Source organism: Choloepus didactylus, chromosome 5 (assembly GCF_015220235.1).
Source record: "Choloepus didactylus isolate mChoDid1 chromosome 5, mChoDid1.pri, whole genome shotgun sequence".
NCBI classification, from domain to species: domain Eukaryota; kingdom Metazoa; phylum Chordata; class Mammalia; order Pilosa; family Megalonychidae; genus Choloepus; species Choloepus didactylus.
The window spans coordinates 165362472-165386998 of NC_051311.1; the positions used below are offsets into that span (position 1 = coordinate 165362472).

The 24527-nt window shown below is 42.4% G+C and overlaps 1 protein-coding gene across 2 annotated transcripts; it reads right to left on the minus strand.

The window, feature by feature from the left end:
- Positions 1–1397: 1397 nt before the first annotated feature.
- Positions 1398–10049, minus strand: PURB (purine rich element binding protein B). 2 transcript variants are annotated; one of them, XM_037837262.1, is made up of 2 exons: positions 7543–10049; positions 1398–6091 (listed from the first exon to the last, which is right to left on the minus strand). In XM_037837262.1, the coding sequence occupies exon 1, from the start codon at positions 10027–10029 to the stop codon at positions 9061–9063; it is 969 nt and encodes a 322-aa protein (XP_037693190.1). In that variant the 5' UTR covers positions 10030–10049; the 3' UTR covers positions 1398–6091; positions 7543–9060. The 2 variants fall into 2 exon arrangements, with proteins under 2 accessions (XP_037693190.1, XP_037693189.1); XM_037837261.1 differs by having other exon boundaries at positions 7496–10049.
- Positions 10050–24527: the final 14478 nt, after the last annotated feature.

Genomic DNA, 24527 nt, shown 5'->3' on the forward strand with positions numbered 1-24527 from the left:
AGTGAGGGGACTACTGATACCATATGCTCAATGCTTCTGTTTGTAAACTTTTCTCAAGAAGAGTTATTTTAGGGGCTTAAGTAATGGTATGGGCAATTTAGGCATAGTCCAAGGTGAAAATACATTCAAGGAATGCTCTGCTCTGAGTTTCTTTTGTTCCCCCTTCTCCTTTTTACAGTGAGATCCCACAGGCTGGTGGTTCTCATCCCTGACTGCACACTTGAAACCCCTGGGGGAGCTTTAAAAGTCAAAAATAAATAAATAAAAATAAATAAAACCTCTTTGCCTAAATTTATCCCGAGATTATGATTCAGTTGGTCTGGGATGGTGCCTGGGCCTTAGTAGCCATAGCTGCCCAGGTGATTTCTACAGCCATGGTTGAGAACCACTGCCAGAGGTTGTGGATGCTGACAATTATGGGAAAATTAATATGTGTATGTGGGAGTGGGGTGGGAGTTATTGCAGGACAAGAGCAAGAGCCTGTAACAGAAAGAAACCACAGGGGAAAACTAAAGGATTACTAAGCTATATAACTTAAGTCTTCTCCAACTTCATCCCTCATTTTCAAAAGGTATAATGTACAAATGTAGTTAAATCTAGTTCAGTGGTTCTCAAAGGGTGGTCTGGAAATCCTTAGGGGTCCCCAAGACCTTTTCAAGGGTTCCAAGAGGTTTGAACTATTTTCATAACATAGTAGTACTATTTGCCTTTTTCACTTTCACTCTTCCAGTGGTGTTTTCCAGAGGCTACAGGATACGTGATGTCATTGCTGGTGGCTGATGAATACATACTTGTGTCATTTTTGCATTTTAAAAATGTTTCAATTCTTAACTTTACTATCAGTAACTACAGCCCAGAAAGATAAAAGCTCTTTGGGGTCCTCCGTAGGTTTTAAGAGTGTAAAGAGACCCTGATGCCAGAAATTTTGAGAACCCCTGGTTGGGCTCTTTGGACACACCAATTTTATTTTTTCCTTAATATTAGGCCAAAAGAAGACTAGGCTAATTTGTCCCTGAAGAAGTCAGTTAAGTTGATCAATCTGATGAAAGAACATCTGGGATAGCAGTTTCTTTAGAGCCACTGAAAACAATGGGCACAAAAGACTAGAATAGGAAACAAAACTAGGGGAAGGAACAAGTGGCCTGAAAGGGATGTGAACCAAAGCATAAAACTAATTTGCATCACTGAATTACCCCACAGTGCCATGAACTGCTATTAGAAAAGGGTTATGGGAAGCAAGAGGCTCTAGAACCAAGTGGCTATAGTTCATGTAAAACATGTAATGATTCTGAAGTCCTACTCCTCACCCAGTCCCATACCCGTATTTGATGTTGGGTAGTTATCTACCCTATCTACATGTAATTCCTTAAATTAGAAATGACAGAACAAGATTGTCATTCACTTTTCCGCATACTTTATTTGTTACAAACATACAATTTTTTAAATATAGACTGTAAAACTCCATTTGCAAAAGTCTGCTATTGTAAGGAGTGCACACCAGCAGGAAGGATTCTTAAACATTTTTTTCTGTCAGTTTTGCTCGTTAGTGGTAAATACGGGACCTGCAATTTTACAGACCTGTCTGAAGCTTCTGGCTGAATTCACACTGCTCTTTTGAAGCAGCCCTGCTTGTTTCAAGACTGATCGGTATTTGAGCTTCAACCTACAGGCAGTGAGATTAAACAGCCCGTCTGGACTCTGTTTTGAACTGTTTCCAGGAAGTGTGATTTCTGAATGGGTACTGCACTTCATATATTTGTTTGAATTGCCCATGCAGCTCAGTTAGTTAAAGTGCATTCTTTTAAAAAATAAGCAACAGGAATAAACTTTACTCTTTAACCAAGGTACTTAAAAAATGAACTTTTTGGTCTCTCAGCAGATATTCCCAAATTGATCTATCACTACAAATTTTAGTATTGTATTTACATTTATAGGGTTATAGGTGGAAGGGCTTTATAAAATCAGAAGTACTGCTTCTCTTGAAGGAGAAACCAGTTGTACAAATCCATACACGAGTACAATTTGTTTACAATGCACAAGCATGTGGGTATTTACACATAGATTGAAGACATCCAAAACAAAACAAAACACACCTCATTTAAGAACTTTCCAACTCAACTATAATTGTATATCAGCAAGCTGTCTCTTGCTATCAAGATTTGGTTTTAATTCAAATTACATCTGTAGATTCTATACTGGCAGAACATCAGTCCCAGCTTTGGAGTGAAGACTCTATTCTAAGACACTGGCAGATATGGTTGGCAGTGAAGATTCCTACAGAATGGAGTGTTATCTGGAAATGTATCAGAAGGTGGATCGGTTTTTAAAATGATCTTGGAAAGACAACTGCATGAAGGTCCAAAAGGAAAGGAAGAATAAATCCCTACCACTTTAAGTGTTCTAGAACTTCAGAGAAAAGAACCTTAGTTATTATTCAAATGTTGGCAAGACACTTATAACTCAAATATACTTACTTGCCTGCTACTGTAACATACAATACTATGGACTGATATGTATACCATGTACTGATTTAAAGTCAGTTTCCAGATATTTTGTCCATCCTATTCACTTCTAAGAACTTCAGAGAGCTTTTGTATACTGCGGTGACATGTGGGCTTGGAGAAAGAACTTATATTTAATACCCTATCAGTTTAACACAAAACCACAAATGCCTATAACACAGTTGTGCTTAGTGATATAATCCTGTTTTTCATTTTTCTTGGAGCTGTTTCTGAAAAAAGGATTTAAAAAGAGAAAAAACAAACTATTCTATTTCCAGGTATAAAGATTTTTCTAACCAGCCTAATTTTTAACACAGGGCAAGACTGGGGATAGAATATATTGCCTTTACGAAATGAGATGGTCTAAATCAGTTTTCTTAAGCAAGTTAGCCTTTGAAAAGTTATTGAAAAAGGGAGGGAGGAGAGACAAACTCATGCCTTTGCAATAGGTTAATAGACAATGAACTGAATAGGTCTATTACTTTCTCAATTGCTCTGGGCTCAGATCTAATCATACCAAAAAAAGACAACCATGTCATAGATAAAAGGAAAAATGCAGTTTGCTCCTAGACCCAAAACCTCATGTTAATTAAAAGTACAATCATACACTCATTTCAAACAGTTTGTTAGAATCACTTAAGGAAAAAAGTGAGAAAGTTTTTGTTTCTCCTTTTCATTGCTCTGCTTTCTCTTTATTACAAAAAAGTTCTAGCAGGCAGTGAAACTACCAAAATGCTGGCTGAAAGAGAAACATGGGGCCTGTATCCACTCCTTATGGGACGGTATTTCTGAATAATGACTGCTGACCAACCTGTTGTTTTAACATGGCTGTATTTCTAGCCCAACTGGAATGTCTAATGTAAGAGGCATGAGTTAGATTTTCAAGTGTAAATTAAGACTGTGAATAAAGGTTATTACATTGATGGCACAGTCCCTATTTCATTAGGAAATGTACATTCATAGAGGTCTTACTTGGATTGGGGTCATCAACTGGGGATCACTAGGATTGGAAGTCTACATGATGAGATTTTATTTTTTCATTTTCCAAATTTAATTTTCAGTACTGACATTCAGTTTGCATTTGCTGAAATAAGAGTCTTTTAAGTCCATGAGTAATGAAATTTGGTTTCAAGACTGAAGGCTAGGTAAGGTGACAGTAACTAAAGAGCAAAATTAGATACAAAACATAACAAACCATTCAGAGTCCAGCTATCGACATTTGGCGGAGATAACAACTGAAAATGAATGATTCTGTTTTCTAGGTAAAAAAAATGGGGGTGGGGGAGTTATGGTTTGCCATTTCCACCTTGTACCTGGAATTTCAAACAGGGAATATGACATGCACTTTTTTTCTTTTTATCTACTTTTTCTTAAGGTAAATGTGGTTCTTTTTCCTTTTTTTTTTTTTTTTTTTACAAACTCTCTCCCCCTTTCCAACCCTACCCACAACCCTCTAACCAGTTTATTCAATGGAAGTAACTCTTTAGGAAGACAGCTAATTGATTTACAGTACTCTAAAACCAACCCTGAAAACTGATAATCTCATTCATTTACTATAACTTCAGTGCTGTTGTTGACAGGAAAAAAAAAAAAAAAAAGTTACCTTAAGGCTCAAGGGAAAGTAACTCATTAAGTTGTGAATGCAGCATTGTTTACTCTCCCATCCATTGGAAGCTAGCAAAATGCATTCCAGAACAATAATACAAAGTTCTGTAATGTTAGCAAAGGTTTCCACTCTTTTTACATGGAGTCAGAACAATATTCATTAGTGGATTATTTAATGGAGCCTGAGAAACCATGATCCACATCACACAAAGATTCCATGTATTTCATGATCAAAAAGTGCTTTGTCTTTAGAAATACAGGGCTAAAAATGGAAATATACAATGTAAAATCACTCGATACTTTTTCAAGCGAAGTAAAAAGTGGAAAAAGAGAAAAAAGATGAAGGCTCTGCTCTCTGAACAGGCCTTATTATACAGGTGACTTTTAGGGTGTACTAAATTAAAATTGTTTTTAAGTATTAACAGTGGGCTTTTATACCACTATATTCTAAAACCTGAGATTGGACATCAAAGCAGTCAACTTTGTAATTCATCAGAACAATTCTGATTCTTCCTAAAAATAGAAGACAACTCAACTGAATTAAAAATTACAGGGAAAAAAACATTACACATTCCCCAATCAAAAAGGAGACCTATCACAAATACATTAGATACTAAGAGCTGCAGAATTATGACTCTCAGCAAACGAGTCATTTTTACATAAGCAAAAAAGTCACTTTTCTTCTTCCCCTTCTCACTGATCAAGGCCACACTATTTCCAAATGAATATCTACTGAGAGATCAGTTGTGCATTGGACAAAGTACCATAACTGGGTTAAAAATGAAAACAAAATTTACAGTGAAGAATACTTATGTGCATGGCGTACACACTTAAGCTTCTTCATAATTTCATCCACCTCAAGAGCAAGGTAGATGAAAATGAACAGTCACCTTTTAATACCTCGTGTAGATCACATTCTACACCCCTTATAAAGCCAGTAAAGGTCACATTTAACAACGCATTCTTAGCAATTATAGTGCCTGAATGTGCAGCCATTTACAGACCACTCAATATGAGGGCATTATTATAACCAGCCTCTTTTGCCCACAACCCTGCATTTTCAGATAAGACAGGATAATTGTTTTGTTTTGAGAAAACTGAAGCCTGAATCTCTTAAAAGACCTGCAATTTACTGCCAAGTGATCCAGAGGTTACACAGGAAGCTGGAGGTTAATGGCTGCCTGTACCAAAAGCCTCTAAAATCACTTTGCAGTAAATAATCATGGAAAGTGAATTGACAAGTAGCTGTGTGTATGTTACAGCTACAGTCATTTATGCCACCTACACGCCTCAAATATCTACATAGGGTGTCTGGTTTTTTTTGGTTTGCTTTTCACTTTGATTTTTGGTGCCATATAGATTTATATTTTGTTTTGTGTAGCAGATGCAATGAAGTTTGCTGACTAGAACTGCTGTTCCACTTGCTGAATAATAGGTAGGGACAATAGAAACCAGAAATGAATATCAGGATCTTTATAGCTTTTTGCTATTTTTGAGTCTGTTCCTAAAATTTGACTTCTCACCTGTTCGAGTGTGGTAGTTTGGTAAACAAGCCTTCCACCGATAATTTGAAAAGGAATTTTTGTTCCCTACTTCTCAGGAACACGTCTATTTGGGATGTGATTAGCTGGGATGGTTGCCAAAGTTAAAAAATAAGCCCTAAACCACTGTTCAAAGCAGCAGTTGAAAACCAAAACAGAACTAAACTAAATGGTTATTTCCCGTAGTCTGTACAATGCCATTATCTGACTGGATTCAACAAAGACCATTTACTTCAATAAACTAATATTTACAAATGAGTTCTGAAAGATGGCCCATCCATACTGCTTTGTTTAACAAACCACACAATGCTTTCCAAAAAGTCTCTGTGCTTTGCAGATTTCTATTGTCCCTAGTGGCTGGAATGAAGATCAGTGAAATGCTACAATTAATCCACATCCTTCTGCAATCTTCCTGCAGTGGGAAGAGAGGCCATGAACCACCCCCTGCAGGAGAAACAAATCTTTAAGATTGAGTAAGACTTAAAAAAAACCCACCACTATGACATTTACCACTTAATCTTACATAGGCAGGTCAAAATTTTAATATAAATTACTTTTTCCAACACATAGCTTATGCATTCTTTGCTCCGTTTTTTGGAGGATTCTCAAATTGATATCTAAAGATTTACATATGATATATTACTGTTATATGGTCTAATGACTAAGAAAATTTCTCTGGTAACCAAAGCTGATGCCATATATGGTAGTGTTCTTGGCATATACTCTATATGCTTCCGATCACTTCCACATTCTTTCTGTTCAGCTAATTATAGCTTAGTAGCCACTGGTAAAGGATTGTGAAAGCCCTGTCATTTCTACAGAATAGAAAGGCAAGGCTAGTTACTGCAATTCACCCAAACTGAAACAAAAAAAAAAAAGAATACACCACCCCTTGAAAAGGAGAGGTGCTGCACCTTTGCAAAATTGAACTGGCTCACTGCAGCTGAGCAACAGAACCACCACTGAAGCAAGAAAACAAGTTGATCTATACAGGAAATTGTCCATGGTCTGAAAATGAAAAAGTTACAGCAATCACCTAAGAGCTGCAACCTTAATTTTCATTGCTGCCTCAAACTTTGAAACTTAAACAGTTTCTGCAAACTTAATGCTAACATCTCAGCTCCTTTACTAAAACTATGTAGGGATTTGTTCTCCGCAGCAAAGAAATAACTCAAACAGAACACATAGGTAATACAGCAGGACATTATTGAAAACAGCTGCCTTGTAGTACAAAATACAGTACAAGTATACGGATGTAATTAAAACATCAAAAATTCTATTGCTCCCATACAATTTAGGAAATTCTTTGCAATGGAGAAGAAATTAAAAAGGAAAAAAAAGTTTAAAAAAATCTGTTTAAAAAGTCTATTGTGGATGATGAGAGTAGAGAAATAGTCTGAAAAGGGCACCAATGTTTGCGGCGCTTGCATTTTCTAAGAAACAAATCTAAAATCAACAATATTCTGGATCATAGTCTAATTTTTTTAAAAAGCCTAATTTTATATACAGTATCATTTCCCTCCCTCTCAACCACAAATGCATGAAAATGGCCTTTTTGTATATTACTTATTTCCCAATAAATACAAAAAAGATTGTATAGATCGAATAATACCAAAATAAGATAATAAAAAGGGTATGTAATAAATTAAAAAGGCAGCTCAAATAAAGGGCAGGCATGCAGTTTCAAAAAAAAAAAAAAAAAACCAAATACTAAAATTGTGGAGGTGGGGTTACTTGCCTCCAGGGTGAGAGGGTGTCCCACAAGTCATAATTCCTGAAAACTTTGGAAAGAACATTAGATCCCATTCAGTTCAAAGTTATCTAGGTATATAACATTTCTAGGAATACCTTTTGATGGGGGTGGGATTAACTTGATTAGTAAAAATCACTGTTACCGAGAATCCATTGAAAATATAGAAGAGGCGATCCTTGAAACCCCAATTTTTATTCTTGAAAGACAGCTGGATAAACTGGCAAAAGCCAAGGTGTTGAAATTTCAAGATGGTATAAAAATGCTTCCAGATTATAGTCAGTATATTCGTGTTCACTTCAGCTCTTAAAGATGGATTTCAGCTTCTACCAGGTGTGCTGCTTTGAATGGTTTATCCATCATTTGCCAACTTTGATTGTGAGGTACTGATAAAATGGATCAAGTTCTTAAAAACTTATTTTAAAAGAACAAACGATGCTGGAATTCTGGACCTGAGGATTCTTAAGTAGTTGAACAAATCCACAGATCAAACTGAAGGTAAATGAAGACTTCAGTTTTGATTTGTTTCCAACTTTTCTGTGAGGACAAATATTCTATTTAAAGCTCAGGCTTGTAGCCACACTGTTCCTTTTGTAGATATCATCATATTTTATGGTCTAAAATACAGCCAACCAGTGGCCTAAACAGCCGAATTATCCATAATTCACTGGCTCATTGTTGGAGCCATAGGAATCTGGCTCTCATTCACAACTTAGGCCATTTCTTTGTACTGACCTCCAAATTTAGAGATCAGAGGAAGAACTTTAGTGAGCAGCAACCAATCCACTCAAACAGTTTTCTTTGTGCTTTATGCCTGATTTTTCTTGTGCCTACCTCAGCAACCCCAATGTAAAAATGCTTTTATCTTTGAACATTTTTTGCTGACTTTAAACTATTTTAGTAATGGATTCTAGTTCAAGCATCTGAATCCATTTTCATTCTGGAAAACAAATCTGCAAAGACATGGACCTTGGTCCAGGTTCCACCCCAAACCTTTTTTTAAATGGATCCGATCTGCTTCTGTATTTCCCAAAGGCTTTCTGGGTTCTTATTCTGTCCTGTCCGCAAGTATTTCAAGTTGTATTCCTTTTAATGAAACCTGTACCCTCAGAACTGGGTAACTGCAAAGGCCTGTATCTTCTCAAGGATTCCATGAAGACCTAGATCCAAAATGCTGATTTCAAAGGAAGTGAAAGGATGGGATAGAGGCTGCCACGGTGAAGTCTGGAGAGATTTTTAGACCCGATTTCCCAGGTGCAACACAAATTCAGCTGTCATCAATGGGTCTGGGTAACTCAGATGCACTTCTTGGCCCACCAGTGTGAGGATCTATCCCCACCAGAGTTATCTCTGGTGGATTTATAAACCTCAGTTGGGGAAAAAAAACAGGCTGAGACGATTTTACTCCAGTGAAGAGGTGCTGTTCTCTCTGCAGGCTGCTGTTATTTCCTTGAAACTTTACTTTTTTTCTAAATGTCCTTGACTCTTTTCTTATGGTTACTTCTCTTAATTAACTATATTATTTTTCACTTTGTTTTCTCCCTCTGCGGCCTCCCTTCACCTCCCTCCACTACCTCATCCCACGTGGAGATGAGCAGAAAGGAGGTCTCTAGCCAAGGGGATGTGGTAGGATGGGGGAGGCCTGTAGGGGAAGCTGCCCTTTTCAATCCTCATCCACTTCATCGCCCTCGGACTCATCTCCACCACCGCTGCCTCCACCACGTCTTTCATAAAGCTTATCCCTCTGCCGTTCCTGGATTTCTTTCATCTCATCGGCATACCGGCAAAAGGCACCTCCGAACTTGCCCCAGGCCTTGAAGGGCACAGTGATGGCATTACGGTAGGACGGCTTCACCTCACTCACTCTCAGGAACACGCCGTACTTGTTGCACCCCACGTCAAAAAAGAAGCGCTTGGAGTCCACCGTGATAGAGGTGCCTTCCGGGAGCTCCCCGTACAGACCCCCTCCGGGGCCCCCGCCACCGCCTCCCGGGCCTCCAGCCAGCTCTTCTTCCTCGCCTCCGTAGTCATCAATGAGCTTGGCCAGCGCGTCGCGGAACTCGATAAGGCCCTGGGCGGGCAGGGCGATGGTCTGGCCGCTTTGCAGGCCCCCGGGCCCGGGGCCCCCGCCGAACCCGCCGCTGCCCCCGACGCGGTTGATGGTCTGGCGGATGCGTAGGAAGCGGCCGCGCTGGTTCTCCTTGAGGTCCAGATAATACTTGCGGTTCTCCCGCACCAGGAACTCGCTCTTGAGCGCCCGCCGGGGGCCGCCGCCGTCCTCTGCGCTCGCCGCCGCCGCGATCTGCTCGGGGCTGCTGGGCCCCAGCTGCGCGTAGTGTTCGATGAAGTCTCCCAGGTAGTCGCGGAACTCTGCGGCCACAGCCATGGAGAGAGTGAGACGGCTCTTCGAGCCTCCGGCGCCCACCTCGGCGATCTTGAGGAAGCGACCTTTGGCGTTCTGTTTCACATCCAAATAAAAGCGCTTGTTCTGGATGTCGAGCCGCTTGGAGGCCAGCTCCTGGGTCTCCTGCTCGCCGCCGCCCCCGCGAGACATGGGCTGGAAGCCGCAGCCGCCGGGCCCGCCGCCCCCACTGCTGCCGCCTCTCTCGCTGCCGCTGTCGCCGTCCGCCATCTTCTCTCGCGCCGCCGCCGCCGCCGCCGCGGGGCCCGCTACTCCCGCGCCGCCGCAGTTGCCCGCCGCGTTCGCGCCCCCTCCCTCCGCCCCTGCGGCTTGCTCTCCGGTCCCCCCCAGCCTTCCCCTCCCCCGGCTCGCTCACGCGCTCCCGCTTCTCATCGCCAGCCACCGCCGCGGCCCCCCATCTCCTCCTCCTCTCCCGCCCCCGCGACTTCCGCGCGCAGCCCAGGCAACGGCTTCCGGCGCGCGTCCTGCCCCTGACGTCACCTCGCCCCCGCCTATCCAACGTCCTCGCGGCCGGAAGACGCGTTTCGCTGAGTTGCGCGGCTCGTCGACGAGACAGGACGCAGGAGAGTGATGTCAGAGGCCGCGCCCTACGCGAGGTCGGGCTGGCGTAGTGCGGGAAGAGAATAGGGAATGGAGATCCGCCCTCCTGCTGGGCGGGACGGCTTAAACTTGGCAGGCGGGCTGAGTGCATTTCCCCCAAACTGGTTTTTCTAGCCGTGTCATGATTCCGGCCTTCAATGTCCCCTGTCCCTGTACACTTTCTGTTCTAGAGTCGAATTTCGCCACAGGTCTCCGTCCCAATTCAGGTGCATTCACTCGAACACGGAACTCTGCTGCCTGCCCACCGGGTGGTGTGTTTTGGAAATACAAGTCACAGCCTACGGTAGAGTCGAATAGCTACACTCTATGATCATAGAGGTTAGGGAGGGTCCTGGGGACTATTTAGAAGGGGCTTGTCAGAGAAGGCTTTTCACAGGAGACGTGAACTGAGACGTGAAGGACGAATGGAGTTAGCCAGGCAGACTCTGGAGAACGGTGTTCCGAGTAGAGGGAACAGCCTGACAGGCCACAGAAAGTTGCTTCAGAGCAGTTGAAGTGTGGTGCATGCCTGAGGAATGGCAGTAGATGAGATTAGAGGGTCAGATGGGTCAGGGAAGGTCCTGAGATGCGGTGGGGTTAGTCCGGAGCCATCAAATTCGGATCATATTTACATTTTAGAGAGTTCACGGTGCGGACCTATAGAAAGATGTTTTGGAATGATATTAGATTGAGAGTTTCGAGATCAATTAGCAAGCTCTTATTCCCACGCATGTTACCTGTGTTAAACTGGTTAATTAACCCTGCCAACTTTTAGTTTATTGGTAAAATGGGAATAATGCCTATTGACCCTTGTGAGAATTGAGGTGTGGTAGGAGACAGTATAGGATTAGTAGTTAAAAGTGTAGGCTCTGCAGTTAGACTGTCTGGATTTTAATCTGTGTGTCCTTGGCCACTTACTTAATTTTTTGAAGCCAAAGTTTCTCAGTCTGTAAAATGCAGTTATTAACAGATAACAAATCTTACAAAGGCTTTTTGTCCAGAATATATAAAGAACACTTACAACTCAATAGTAAGACAAACAGCCTGATAGAAAAAATGGACAAAAGATTTTAACAGACAACTCACCAAAGCAGATATACAAAGGCTGTAAAAAATGCTCAGCATTACTAGTCATTAGGGAAGTGCAAATCAAAACCACAATGAGATTTCACTAAATACCCGCTAGAATGCCTAAAATTAAAAAGACTAATAATACTAAGTGTTGGTGGATGTGGAGAAACTGGAACTCTCATACACTGCTGGTAGGAATGTAAAATGGTGTAAATAAACAATTTGGAAAACAGTTTGGTGGTTTATTTTATATATATATATATATATTTTTTTTGACCATAAGATCCAGCAGTTTCACTTTCTAGTCTAGAAAAGGAAAATCTATGTGTATGTCAGAAAGCACATCAGTAATTGCCTGGGCCCAGGGATAGAGGGTGAGATGGACTGGTAAAGGGCACAAGGAAACTTTTAGGGGTTATGGAAATATTCAAATCTTGTTTGTGATAGTGGTTTCAGAGATGTGCCAAAATTCACTGAAGTGTAACACCTTAAACAGGTGCAGCTTACTGTAAAGAAATTAAGACTCAAAAAAGTTATTTTTGTGAAAGAGAGAGTAAAAAGTAGGCAAGGATGTTGGGGAATATTACATATACAGGATACTAACCTTATAGGATTGTTGGATATTAATCCTTGAAAAATATTTAGCATAATACCTAACTTAGAATGAGTGTCCAATAAATGTGGACTCTTATCCTTAAACATACAGAACACATAGTGCCTGGAACATACATGTAACTGCTTTATTATTATTATTAGCTGTACAAGAGAAAAAATGATGAAGGCCTGAACTAAGCAGTTGTAATGGGGGTGGAGAAGTTAAGGAAAATTAACTTATTGAACACTTCTATGTATAGTCACTGACAACCATTTTACATGTTAAGTTAGGAGAATACATATTTCATGTCTTAATGTGTCATCATGTGAAGAAACAGGAATGGATTTAAGAAAGTAAAATGTATGGCTTTTGGGCCCTGCCCCAATGAAGATGGCAAAGTGAGACACTTCAGAACTCTGTCCCCCAGCAGAAGATTTGTACAACCAGCAAGAACAGGCAGAAACATCTTTCTCTACACTCCAGAAAACAGTTAAAGGATTGCACTAACAGGGTTAACGCCAAATCATATAAAAGTGTAGATGGAGCTGTCCCCAAATCTGGGTTTGTCACTAGGTGCAGTGAAATGTACATATATACCAAAAACAGCTGAGGAGGAAAAAGAAGTTTATTTATGCAGGGGAGAGAGCAGGCGAAATTTTTCCCAAATCTGCTTCACCCTAGTGATTTTTCAATTGGTGGGTAACAGGTAATAGAGGTCTGGAGTACTTAAGTAGTTTTTGTTTTTTTTTTTTAAATCTCAGTTATTTGCTGCTCCCTTTAGTTTTACATCCTCTGTGACACATGGGTCCTGGTACCTCCAAGTCTGGGGTGATAAATGAAAGCATTCATATCTGGGAGCAGATTTTATATTTACATGTTGCTTTTCTGTGAAGCTGAGAGTTCACATTCACAGCTTGCTTACAGTTTTAAGGTTACATTTAAAAGGTTACTGCTATAATTTCCATCTTACTTACAATTTTAAGATTACAATTGAAAGGTAACTATTACAAAAGCAGTAGGATCTCATGTGCCCTGGCTGGCCCCACAGCACTCCTCACCAGTTTGGCACAGAGCTGGCCTGTGCTCCCACTGCAGGTCCCTGTTCTAGGTTCCGAGGGAACAGAAAAACCCTCGTGCACATACTGGGAGCATGTAAGTCTGGCCCAATCTATCTTGTGGTGGCCTGAGGGACTTGGTGTCCCAGAACTTGCCCTGTGTGTAGAAGGCAGCTCATGGAGCTCTCCCACAGAATGTTGTGGGAGAGCAGTGCGGTTGTGCTACCTGGGGCAAGGGATTGCCAGCTGTGGGACATACAGTGCAGTGCTCAGGACTGTGAGGAAACTGTTTCCTGGGGAAGAGGGGACATTATATCCTTGTAAAATGGGGAATTCCCAGGGTCACATGCACATACCCGAGCATGAGGCATGCACAGAAAGGAAAGGGAGGCTCCTATACTTTGGCCTGGAGCTATTCTCCAGAGTCATTGTATGGGTAAATCCCAAAGAGAGCACGGCAGTTGTCCATCTGCAAAGCCTGGGAAAGGTGTTTCTTTTTTCCTTGTTTGTTTTTTTTTTCTTGTTGGCTCCTGGCATTCAAGGAAAGCTCTATCATAACACTAGCTGGATGCAAGCTTAGGGAACAGATGCCACAGAGTCTAAATTCCAGTGATAACAGACTAAAATATGAAATGTCCAGGTTTCGATAACAGTGTGCCAGTTTGGATATATTATGTCCCCCAGAGGAGCCGTGATCTTTTAACCCAATCTTGTTGAGTGGAACTTTTGATTGAGTATTTCCATGGAGATGTGACTCAATCAACTGTGGGTGATAACTCTGATTAAATAATTTCCTTGGAGGTGTGGACCCTGCCCATTCAGGGTGGGTCTTGATTAGTTCACTGGAGTATTTAAGAGAGAAACCAAGAGCTGACACAGACTCTGATACTTGCTGACACTTAGAGATGTTTGGAGATGCAGACAGAAAGACGTTTGGAGATGCTAAAGTAAGAGTTGAAGCTCAGAGTTTGCCCCAGAGAAGCTAAGAGACATTTTGGAGAACCCCATTTTGAAATACAACCTGGGAGCAAAGGAAAAGCAAACACCAACGACATGCCTTCCAGCTGACAGAGGTGTTCTGGACACCATCAGCCATTCTTCAGTAAAGGTATCCACTTGTTGATGCCTTAATTTGGACACTTTATGGCCTTTGAACTCTAAATTTGTAACCAAATAAACCCCCTTTATAAAAGCCAATCCATTCCTGGTATTTTGCATAATGGCAGCATTAGCAAACCAGAACAAAAAGGTTACAAAACATACAAAGAAATAGGAAGTGATGGCCTAGGCAAAGGAGAAGATGAAAGTATTAAAACCATCAATAAGGAAGACCAAACCTGGGACATACCAAAGACATTTTTAAAAAATTGTCCTAAATATGCTCAAAGAGCTGAAGGAAAACATGGACAAAGAACTAAAGGAAATCAGTAAAATGATAGATGAACACAAAAAGAGTATCAGTAGAGAGATGGAAATTATGAAATGGAACCAAACAGAGCTGAAAACCACAGTAACAGAAATTACAAATTCCCTGGAGGCATTCAACAGAAGATTAGAGCTGCCAGAAAAATCAGTGAACTTGAATGTAAGACAGTTGAAATCATCCATTCTGAGGAGCAGAAAGAGGAAAAGAATGAAAAATTGAACAGAGCTTGAGGAACTTGTGGAAGTCCCTGAAGGAGAAGAAAGAGAGAAAGGGACAGAAAGAATATTCAAAGAAATAATGACTGAAAACTTTCCAAATTTAATGAAAGACATGAATATACACTTCCAAGATGCTTAACAGACTCCTAACAGGAAAACCCCAAATAGACTCACACTGTGCCGTGTTGTAATTAAAATGCGAATGCCACAGATAAGAGAGAATTCTGAAGGCTGCAAGAGAGAAGCAACATGTCACATACAAGGGAGTCTCAATAAGATTAAGTACCAATTTCTCATCAGAAACCCTGGAGGCAAGAAGGCAGTGGGATGACATATTTAAAGTGCTGAAAGGAAAAAATTACCAAACAATTTGTATCTGGCAAAACCATCTTTCAAAAATGAGGGAGGGATTAAAGCATTCTCAGATTTAAAAAAAAAAGAAAGGTGAAGGACTTTGTCACCACTAGACTGGCCCTACAAGAAATGCCAAAGGGAGTTCTGCAGATTGAAAAGAAAGGACACTAGAAAACTGACTGAAGCCACATGGAGAAGTAAAGATCTCCAGTAGAGATAATGACATGGGTAAATAGAAATACCAGAGCTATTGGATTTTTGTTCGTAACTCCACTTTTTACTTCCTACAAGAACTAAAAGGCAAATCTGTAAAATGTAATGATAAATCATTGATTTTGGATTCTGTTCCAGTTTTGCGAATGCTGCCATTATGCAAAATACCAGAAATGGATTGGCTTTTATAAAGGGGGTTTATTTGGTTACAAAGTTACATTCTTAAGGCCATAAAGTCTCCAAGGTAAGGCATCAATAGGGTACCTTCACTGAAGGATGGCCATCGTTGTCTGGAAAACTTTCGTTAGCTTGGAAGACACGTAGCTGGCATCCACTTGCTCCCAAGTTGCGTTTCAAAATGGCATTCTCCAAAATGTTGCTCTTGGGGCGTTTTGTCCTCTCTTAGCTGCAGCTCCTCTTCAAAATGTCACTCTCAGTTGTTCTGAGTTCCTTCTGTCTGTGAACTCTTGCATAGAACTCCAGCAATTTAATTCAGACCCCCCTGAATGGCTGGGGTAACACCTCTATGGAAATTATCCAATCAAAGGAGGGTCTCACCCAGTTGATTGAGTCACATCTCCATGGAAACACTCAATCAAAGGATTCCAACCTAATCAACACTAATACGTCTGTCCCCATAGGATTGCATCAAAGATAATGGCATTTTTGGGGACATAATATATTCAAACTGGCACAGACTCATACTGTATAAAGATGGGAATTTGTGACAAGAACTGTATAAAGGTGGGGAGGAATGGAGGGGTATAGGAACATAGTTTATGTATGCTATTTAAGTTAAATTTGTATTAAAGCAAAAGACATTGTAGATTTAACAAAGTAGGTCCTGAGGTGATCACAAAGAAAATATCTGAAAATTTGCAAACTCATAGACACAGAAAGTAGAGTACAGCTTACCAAGGGGCAGGGGCAATGGAGAGTTAATGCAAAATGAGTGTATGGTTTCTGTTTGGGGTGAAGGTGAAGTTCTAGTAATAGATTGTGGTGAGGGTGCTGCAATATTATGATGTGATCAATCCCACTGAATGGTATGCTGGGGAAGGGTTGGGATGGGAAGATTTATGTTGTTTATGTATTTCCTCAATTAAAATAAAAGAGAAACTAAAGAGACAATGACAATTAAATGCAACACATGATCCTGGATGGGATCTAAGAATGGAGGAGAAAAGTCTCAAAAGGACATTATTGAGACATAAGAAAAAAATGAGATATAGAACGTAAGCTTTGTATCAACGTTAAATTTCTTGAACTTGATAACTGCACTTAAGGTGGTTACCTAAGTGGTTATCCTTGTTCATGGGAAATGTACATGGACTTTTATTATGTGTTCAGGGAGTATAATGTATGCAACCTGCTCTCAAATCTTGGACAGATAGATAGATGGATAGATAGATAGATAGATAGATAGATAGATAGATAGATAGATAGATAGAATGAAATGGCAAATATGACACAATGTTAAAATTGATGGATCTGGGTATCTGGGTGGGGGGAGATAGGGTATGTTGAAGTTCTCTGTAAGTGATTTGTACTATTTTTGCTACTGTCCTATAAGTTTGAAATTATTTAAAAATAAAAAGTTAAAAAAATATATGTTTTTCCATGGGAGAAGATACGTGCTGAGTGTCACTCTGCCTGGGTTTTGATTCCCATACTAGTGTGTGATCTTAAGCAGTTCACTCAATATCTAAGTCTCAGTTTCCCCACTTTTAAGTGAAACTAGTAGTACTGATCTTGTGGGGTTTTTATAAGAATTAAGTGACATAATACATAAAAAGCACATAGCCTAACATAAAGGAAACACTCCCTAAATTTTAATTATCCACCTCCTCACCCCTATTTCATTAAAAAAAGAGAACACCCCAATCAAATAAAGTTAGGATCATAGTTAGCAACCAAACACAGGAAAGTCCAGGGGAACACACTAAATTTTGGGACTTGAACATTTTAATCCCTAGAGACGATTTGAACATTTCGAATCCCTAGGAGGAGGAATGTAATGTCAGGCATCACTTGGCCATCATGGAAGATGGCCATCCAACTCCTTTGCTAATTTCTTGCTAACCAAACAACTTTTTGATTTTTAGTTTGATGCAGCTTGCCTGCATGGGGGACCTCACCAGTCAGTCCTTGCCCCTTTGCCTGCTTGTCTATAAGTCTCCTATTGTTTGTTGTTGTTTTGCAAACAAACCCATCACATATTTGCACTTGCCATAAATATTTTCTTCCCCAATTGTGACTTTCCTGTTAATTTTGGTTATGTTCATTTTTAAATACACAACTAAAATGATTCTTTTATGAAGTCATATCTATTGCTTGTTTTCTTTGAAATATCATTCTTTGCTTTTAAGCCTGGGATCTTTTCTCCTTTCAGAGACCTGATAATCACTTTTCTTTATACATTTAATGGTTAGATTTTGTATATATGTGATTATATTATAGCATATATATATATTTTATCTTTAACTCTAATTTTTCTGGAATATATTTTGGTGCATAGTATGAAGTGAAGAATCTAAAAAATTTCCTTCAAATGTCTAACCAATTGTCCCCGTACTATTTATTGAGTAATCCTTCAAGGATGGATCTCAACAGGTGGAGATGGGGCTGTAGGTTATTTTGGGCAAAGGGAACATATGTTCCCAGATGGCCAGAAGTCCAGTTTATTAGGAGCCCAGCGTGTGAGTAGGGGAGTGTGGAAAATGGAATTGGAAGGCAGATAGACTGGGGCCTGCTGGGGAGGGCCTCGCACTGTAGGCAGGGAGTTTGGACTCGAGCTTGAGTCAAGGGGAGCCACTAGAGGTGTTTGAAAGGAACATGACCAGTCATCTCTGTGCTTCAAGGAAGTGACCCCTGGCAGAGGACAGTCTGGGGGTCCTGGGGTGGGAAAGGGCAGGCTGTTAGTTAGGAGGCAAAGCCTGTTGCTGACAAGAGCCGGTGAGGACTGGAAGTGACGGTGGCTGCACCGATGGAAAGGAGGGCGTGTGTGGGGCCTTTGGGACAGGAGGATCATCAGGGTTTAAAAACTGGGTGTAGGGACATGGGAGAGGAATCAAGGTCAGCTCTGCAGTCTGCTCTCCAAGTGACCGGGAGAGTGGGACAGACCTTAACAGGGCGAAGGAGGTCTGGAGGAGAACCTCTTTGGTTGAAGATGGTATCGAGAAATGAATGAAGACCTTTGCAGGCCCCAAATGCTGAAAACGTTAGGTCCTTTGCCCCCAGCTAATTCACAAATAAAGCAGTCCACACCAGGATAAGCTGCTCTGATGCTTTTTTTGAATATCTAATTCTTTCCTCAAAGTTTATTACATTCTGGTGGCCTTAAATACCTACTTAGACTGCCTTTTGGCAAATCCAGGACTGATGAGAATGGATCTCATTAGAGGCACAGTGAATTTGAAGAGCTTGCTGGCTGGCCAAGGGAGATGTCCAAATGGCAGTGGGATCCGGCAAAGTGGAGCCCGGAAGAGGGGCCGGGAGCGGAGATGTAGGTGTGGGATCTGTCAGCAGACAGGTTGGATTTGACATGAGGCTGCGTGGAGAAGTTAAGGGAAGGAAAGCAAGAAGAGGAGAGAGCAAGGCTGAGGGGTTGGGTGACCGGGAGACTACAGGCTGCAGTTCACAGTATGCTCCACATACATTGCCCTTATTTCTTAGGAACATGTGGAGAGGTGACATTATCAGTCCATATCACCCAGCTCTTAAATGCCAGGGCAGAGACTTGAGCTCAAGCCTTCCAGTCCTAAATCCCACGTCTTGGGAGGTGGGAAGGGGATGGAAGCCCGATGTCCACGAGTTCACAAATGAGCAGGTGGGCAGGAACAAGGATGGAGAAGCTGCCCTTCAAGAAGGGAAGGGAGAGAGGACAGTAGCTGGCCAAAGGGAAGAAGGATGTGGGGTGTTTTGCCTCAGAGAGAGAGGCCTGTATGGCTCTGAGGCAGAGAAGGAGGAGGGTGAGGAGACAGCAGCGGCCTGGGAGGTAGATACGTGGCTGCAGGGGTGCATCATTTTCCCTCTCAGACCAGGCGGAGTCCAGTTGAGACCCAGGAGCTCTCAGGTGGACAGGAGGGAAGTTGAGGCAGTTCCTGTCAAATGGCTTCCATTTGCTCCAGTCCCCAAATGCTAAAGAGTGAGGCTGTGAACAAATAAATTCATTAACCCACCCCCACCCCCCACCCCACGAGAGACTGACTCCCAGGGGAATGAATAGCCCTGGTGACGTGGGATATGATTCTCAGGAATGAGCCTGGCCCTGGCAGCAAGGGATTGAAAATGCCTACTTGACCAAAAGGCATGGGGGAGGGCAACAAATTGAGGTCACAGTGGCTGAGAGATCCCAAATAGAGTCGAGAGGCTACCCTGGAGGTTTCTCTAATGGAAGCTCCAGCCAGATATCCCAAATGGCCACAGTATGCCATGCACTTACCAAAGGCGGTCCCCAAATACCTAGATCCTTACCTGAGAGTCTATGAAAGATTCACTCATTAAGTTTTATCTCTCAGAAACTTAAATCCACCAGTGTTCCTATGCCAGACAAGTCCTAAAACCCAGAGGCAACAGCCTCTTTAAGATCAACAATCAGATGCAACCCCCTTCCCTATACTGTCAACACCCCTTTCAATATGAACAAGTTAGGGTGCCCACTGCCTAGACACCCCTGAAGATGGAGAAAGAGATTAAGTGAGAGGAAGGGGTAGCAACAAACAAGATTTAACAATAGTCTATGAATACTGAAACTTTATACACACACACACACACACACACACACACACACACACACACATATGCTGGGGGGTTGGTAATAGTTAGCAGGAGGTGGTAGAACTATAACCTATAATATTCTCTGAAATTTGCTCTAAAGCTACTCATTGGATAGGATTGTGTATAACTTGTATTGCATAATAAGGAAAGAAATGAAACTGTGGAACTGTAACCCATAACAGTTTTTGAAATTATCTATATAACTGCTTGTTGAGCTATACTCCAAAAGTTAGCACCTTTTTGTATGTATGTTATAGTTTACAATAGTGGAAAAAGGCGAAGTTGTGGAACTATGACCCATGACATTCTTTGAAATTTGCTATCTACTTGTTAAATCATACTTTGAAAGTTATCACTGTTATGTATATATGCTGAAGTTCACAATAAAAAATGCATTAAAAAAAAGGAAGGAAAAAAAAAAAGAGTGAGGCCTCAGGACAGACTAGAAGTCCCACTGAGCAGTTTTAGGGTCATGGCCACATCTAGGGTAGATCTGCACAGCTTCTCAGGCTTTCTCTGGGAACACTGAGTCGGGAGACAGCAGATGGGAGCAGGCCTTGCCAGGCTGGGGGTGGGGGGATAGTCAGGGGAGCGGGAGGGTGCCGGGTGCTGGAGATGGTGGCCTCAGATGGCCGGCCGTGGGCAGGGCCAAGCCAGACAATCAAGGGAACCAGGCCAGGAGAAGCAGGGAGGGTTCAGACAGTGCAGGCCACTTCTTCTTTTTTCCTATTATTTTTTTCCTTAATAATTTTAAACTTGCAGAACAGTTGCAAGAATGCTGCTCTTCAACCAGCTCCCCCAAATGTTAATATTTACCACGTTTGCTTCATCATTCTCTTTTTCTCTTTTTTTTCTTCCTCCTGAACTATTTGGAATAAGTTGCAGATATGATGCCCCTTTACCCTTAAGTACTTTAGTGACTCTTTCCAAAAACATGGATATTATCTTACCTAACAAGAGCGCAACGATCAAAATCAAAACACTAATGTAGATACAATCCTATTATCTAATCTACAGGCTTTATTCAGGTTTTGCCAACTGCCCCAATCCTGTCCTTTAAAATCCCGTTGCGTTCCATTGTCATTTCATCGCCTTTTTTTCTGGAGCAGTTTTCCCATACTTTTTTGTTCCCCTTTCACATCACTGACATATTTGAAGAATAACGGCCACCTATTTTGTAGAATGCCCTGCAGTCTGGGTTGGCAAGGACTTCTGGCCTACAGTCTGAAAACCTCTCCAGCCCCAGCTGGCACAGCTCCCTAAAACAAGCAAAAACGTGACCCGGCCTGTGTGCCAGGCGAGACTCCTGTGCCTGAGGCAGGCAGAGAAAGACAAGATAGTGGAAAGCCCAGCAGGGCAGGGCTGTGGGGGACATGGCTTCACGGTGCAGGCACGGTGCCTTCCCCAGCCGGGAGTGGGGTGGAGATGTGTTTTCTGACCAAATCAGTGATGGAGATTGCATGGGAATGTTTTAGAGGGCCTTCCTGCTCTGGGCTGTTCAGAACCTGGCCATCCTCCCTGGGTTTTCCTTCCTTTGAAGGAAACTGGACTCAAGGGGAAGAAGGCAAGATGGCGGCTTGGAAGACACTGGTGTGGAGAGTATGCCCCCCCAGCTGGTGCTGGAACGAGATTCCCTGGGCCAGAAGCCCGCGCTTCAGTTAACATTTCAGGTCGACACTCTGGGCCAAATATCACGCTGGCTTATTTTGAAGCCTCCAGTGACATTTCTTGGATTTGTGCAGCTGGAGCAAGGCTGTATTTCTTCCACAAGCTGAAGAGATTGGTTAGTCCTAACAGGGTATAAAATGACCCTCCGGGCCCTGGGCAGAAGGCCTGCACCTGCTGTTTTTGTCAGGAATTGGGAGGTTTTGCCGTCTGTGAGGTAGAAAATCAGTTCCTTGCATTAGTATTGGGTGCCAGGGCACAGTTTCTCAACCTTGGGACTTATCAATCAACCCAACAGCCTTTGTAGTTTCTCTTGGCCTTAAAATTGCAAACCTCTAGGTGCTTCCAGGGGCTGGCTGGCTGCTTCAAACACGTTTGTCCAGCCCTGTTTATCCCCCTCTCTCGTGCAAATGCTCCCATTTTGCCTCTCAAGCCCCTGGGAGAGACATACATTAAAGAATTGTAGCCTTAAGACACTGAATCAACACCTCCAAGGACTCCTGGGGAGCTACTTCACTTTCTTGTCTGTAAAATGGAGATGGTCATATCCACCCGGCAGAGCCGCTCCAAGCAGTCAGGGAGATATTCTCCAGGAAGGGTGGGTGCAGACCACTCAGTGCACATGTCTGGCTCAGAAGTGCTCAGAAATGTTATTGCTCCTGCAGATTTTAATCCTGTATAGACTGAGCTTCCTCCATAAATCTCCCCAGCTGGGTCCACGTTCTAGAAAGCACCCAACTGGTCTCAGCCAATGCTGAGTGAAGAGAACATACAAATGAAACCCAGATGTCATTTCGTCATTCTTTGGAAAGTATATTCGTTGAATTAGAAGGTTGAATCCCCAAATGCAACCATCTTAAAAGAAACAGGATTCCTAGGACTAGAACAGCAGGACAATGTATCACCTGATCCGGAATCAACAGGTCTGCGGAAGCTGTAACTTGGGTGATTAGCATTTGAACCCACGCATTTAAGCCCTACAAACACAGGGGAAGCATGTAAGGCCTCTTTGGGGGCAGCCACGGAGGAGGGAAAGAGGCCTTTGTGGGGCTCCCTCTCCTCAGCCAACAGCTGAATGTGAGGGGCCGCCTCCCAGACTCTCAGCTGCCCGCGGCAGCCACGGCCGGAGCCAGCTGCTGGGCTGACAAAAGCCTCCAGTCAGGGGGCTCCCACCCCAGTTGCTCTGGGGAACAGGTTTGCCCTTTCAAGCCCCCTTGGGTCATCTGTGGTCTTTCTGGGGAGCCGGCCAACAGCCCATCTGTTCTGGTTTCTCATCTCATCCAGAAAATCCTACTGTTTCAGGCCTGTATCCCCCACCACTTCCTGGGGATTCTGCTTCTGCCTCCCCGGCACCTTCCAGAAGGGCCTTCTGGCTCGGGCTCAGCCCCTGCCTGGTGGCTCTTCCTGCCATCCTGCCCAGTTCGGGCGAGGGTCTTACACAAGCTGCGCGGAGCCCTGCCCGTTCTTTGAGAGGGCCCGGGTGTTCCGGGTGCTATCGCTGATGACGTCTTGGACTATACCCATCGCCTTTAAAACATCTTTAACTGAAGGAAGTTAAGAAATATGGAAAGGAGGGAGATTAGAACAAACCCAGTGAGACTGGATCAAAATTGCAGATGTTGGTGTGAACTCACGCTTTCATTACACACACACACACAGATGAAGGTAGTGATACATACGTGGTTATGGTTGTCTGTATTTACACACGCATGTTTTTGTCTTAGTTTGCCTGAGCTGTCGTCACAAATACGACACAATGGGTTGGCTTATGCAACAGGAATTTATTGGTTCACATGTCTGAGTCTAGAAGAAATCCAAAATCTAGATATCAGCAAAGCGGCGTCTTCTCCCCGAAGCCTGTAGTGCTCTGGTGCTGGCTGCTGGCACTCCCTGGGGTTCCTTGGCTTTCCTTTCTCTTCTGCCTGGTTCCCTCTGACTTCCTGCTTCCAGCTCCTTTCTCTTTGTAAGGCCTCCAGTGTCCTGGAGGCAGACCCACCCCACTTGAGTTGGCCACACCTTAACTAAAAATAATACCTTCAAAAGGGCCTTGTAAAGGACTTACCCCCACAGGGAGTGAGTTCAGACTGCAGTCATGTCCAAATTGGGGTACGGAATCTGATCTGCCACAGTTTCCCCCCTCCAGCTGCTGAGAGGGCCTCGGCTGTATGTGTTTCCTCTTTGGTGAAATGCCTGCTCAAGCCTTTTGCTCGGTTCTCTGTTGGATGAAGGGTTCTGGATGCCTTCTTCATGCAATCATCTGTTGGTTATATCTTCTCCCATTCGTAGTTTGCTTCTCACTTTCTTTAGGGTATTCTTAATAATGGTTTGTTCTGTTTATTTACCAATATACCATAAGTACAGTTGTACCATTAGCCCTGTGTCCTCAGCCCTGAATCACATTGGAACTGCCTGAGGAGCTTTTACATTCTGATTTAACTAGACGGGAGTGAGGCCTGGCCAGCATTACATTGTAAAACTCCTCAGTTGGTTCTAATGTACAGCTGGGAACCCCTGATGTTGAGAGGCTGCCCAATTTTTTTTGTTAAATGCAATTTTATTGAGATATCTTCACACACCATAAAATCTATCCAAAGTATATATTTGAAGTCTCATAGTATCATCATATAGTTGTGCATTCATTGCCACAATCAATTTTCAAACACTTTCATTACTCCAAAATAAAGAAAAAAATAAAAATAAAAAAGAACACACAAAATATTTCATACCTCTTATCTTCCCCTATTATTCATATA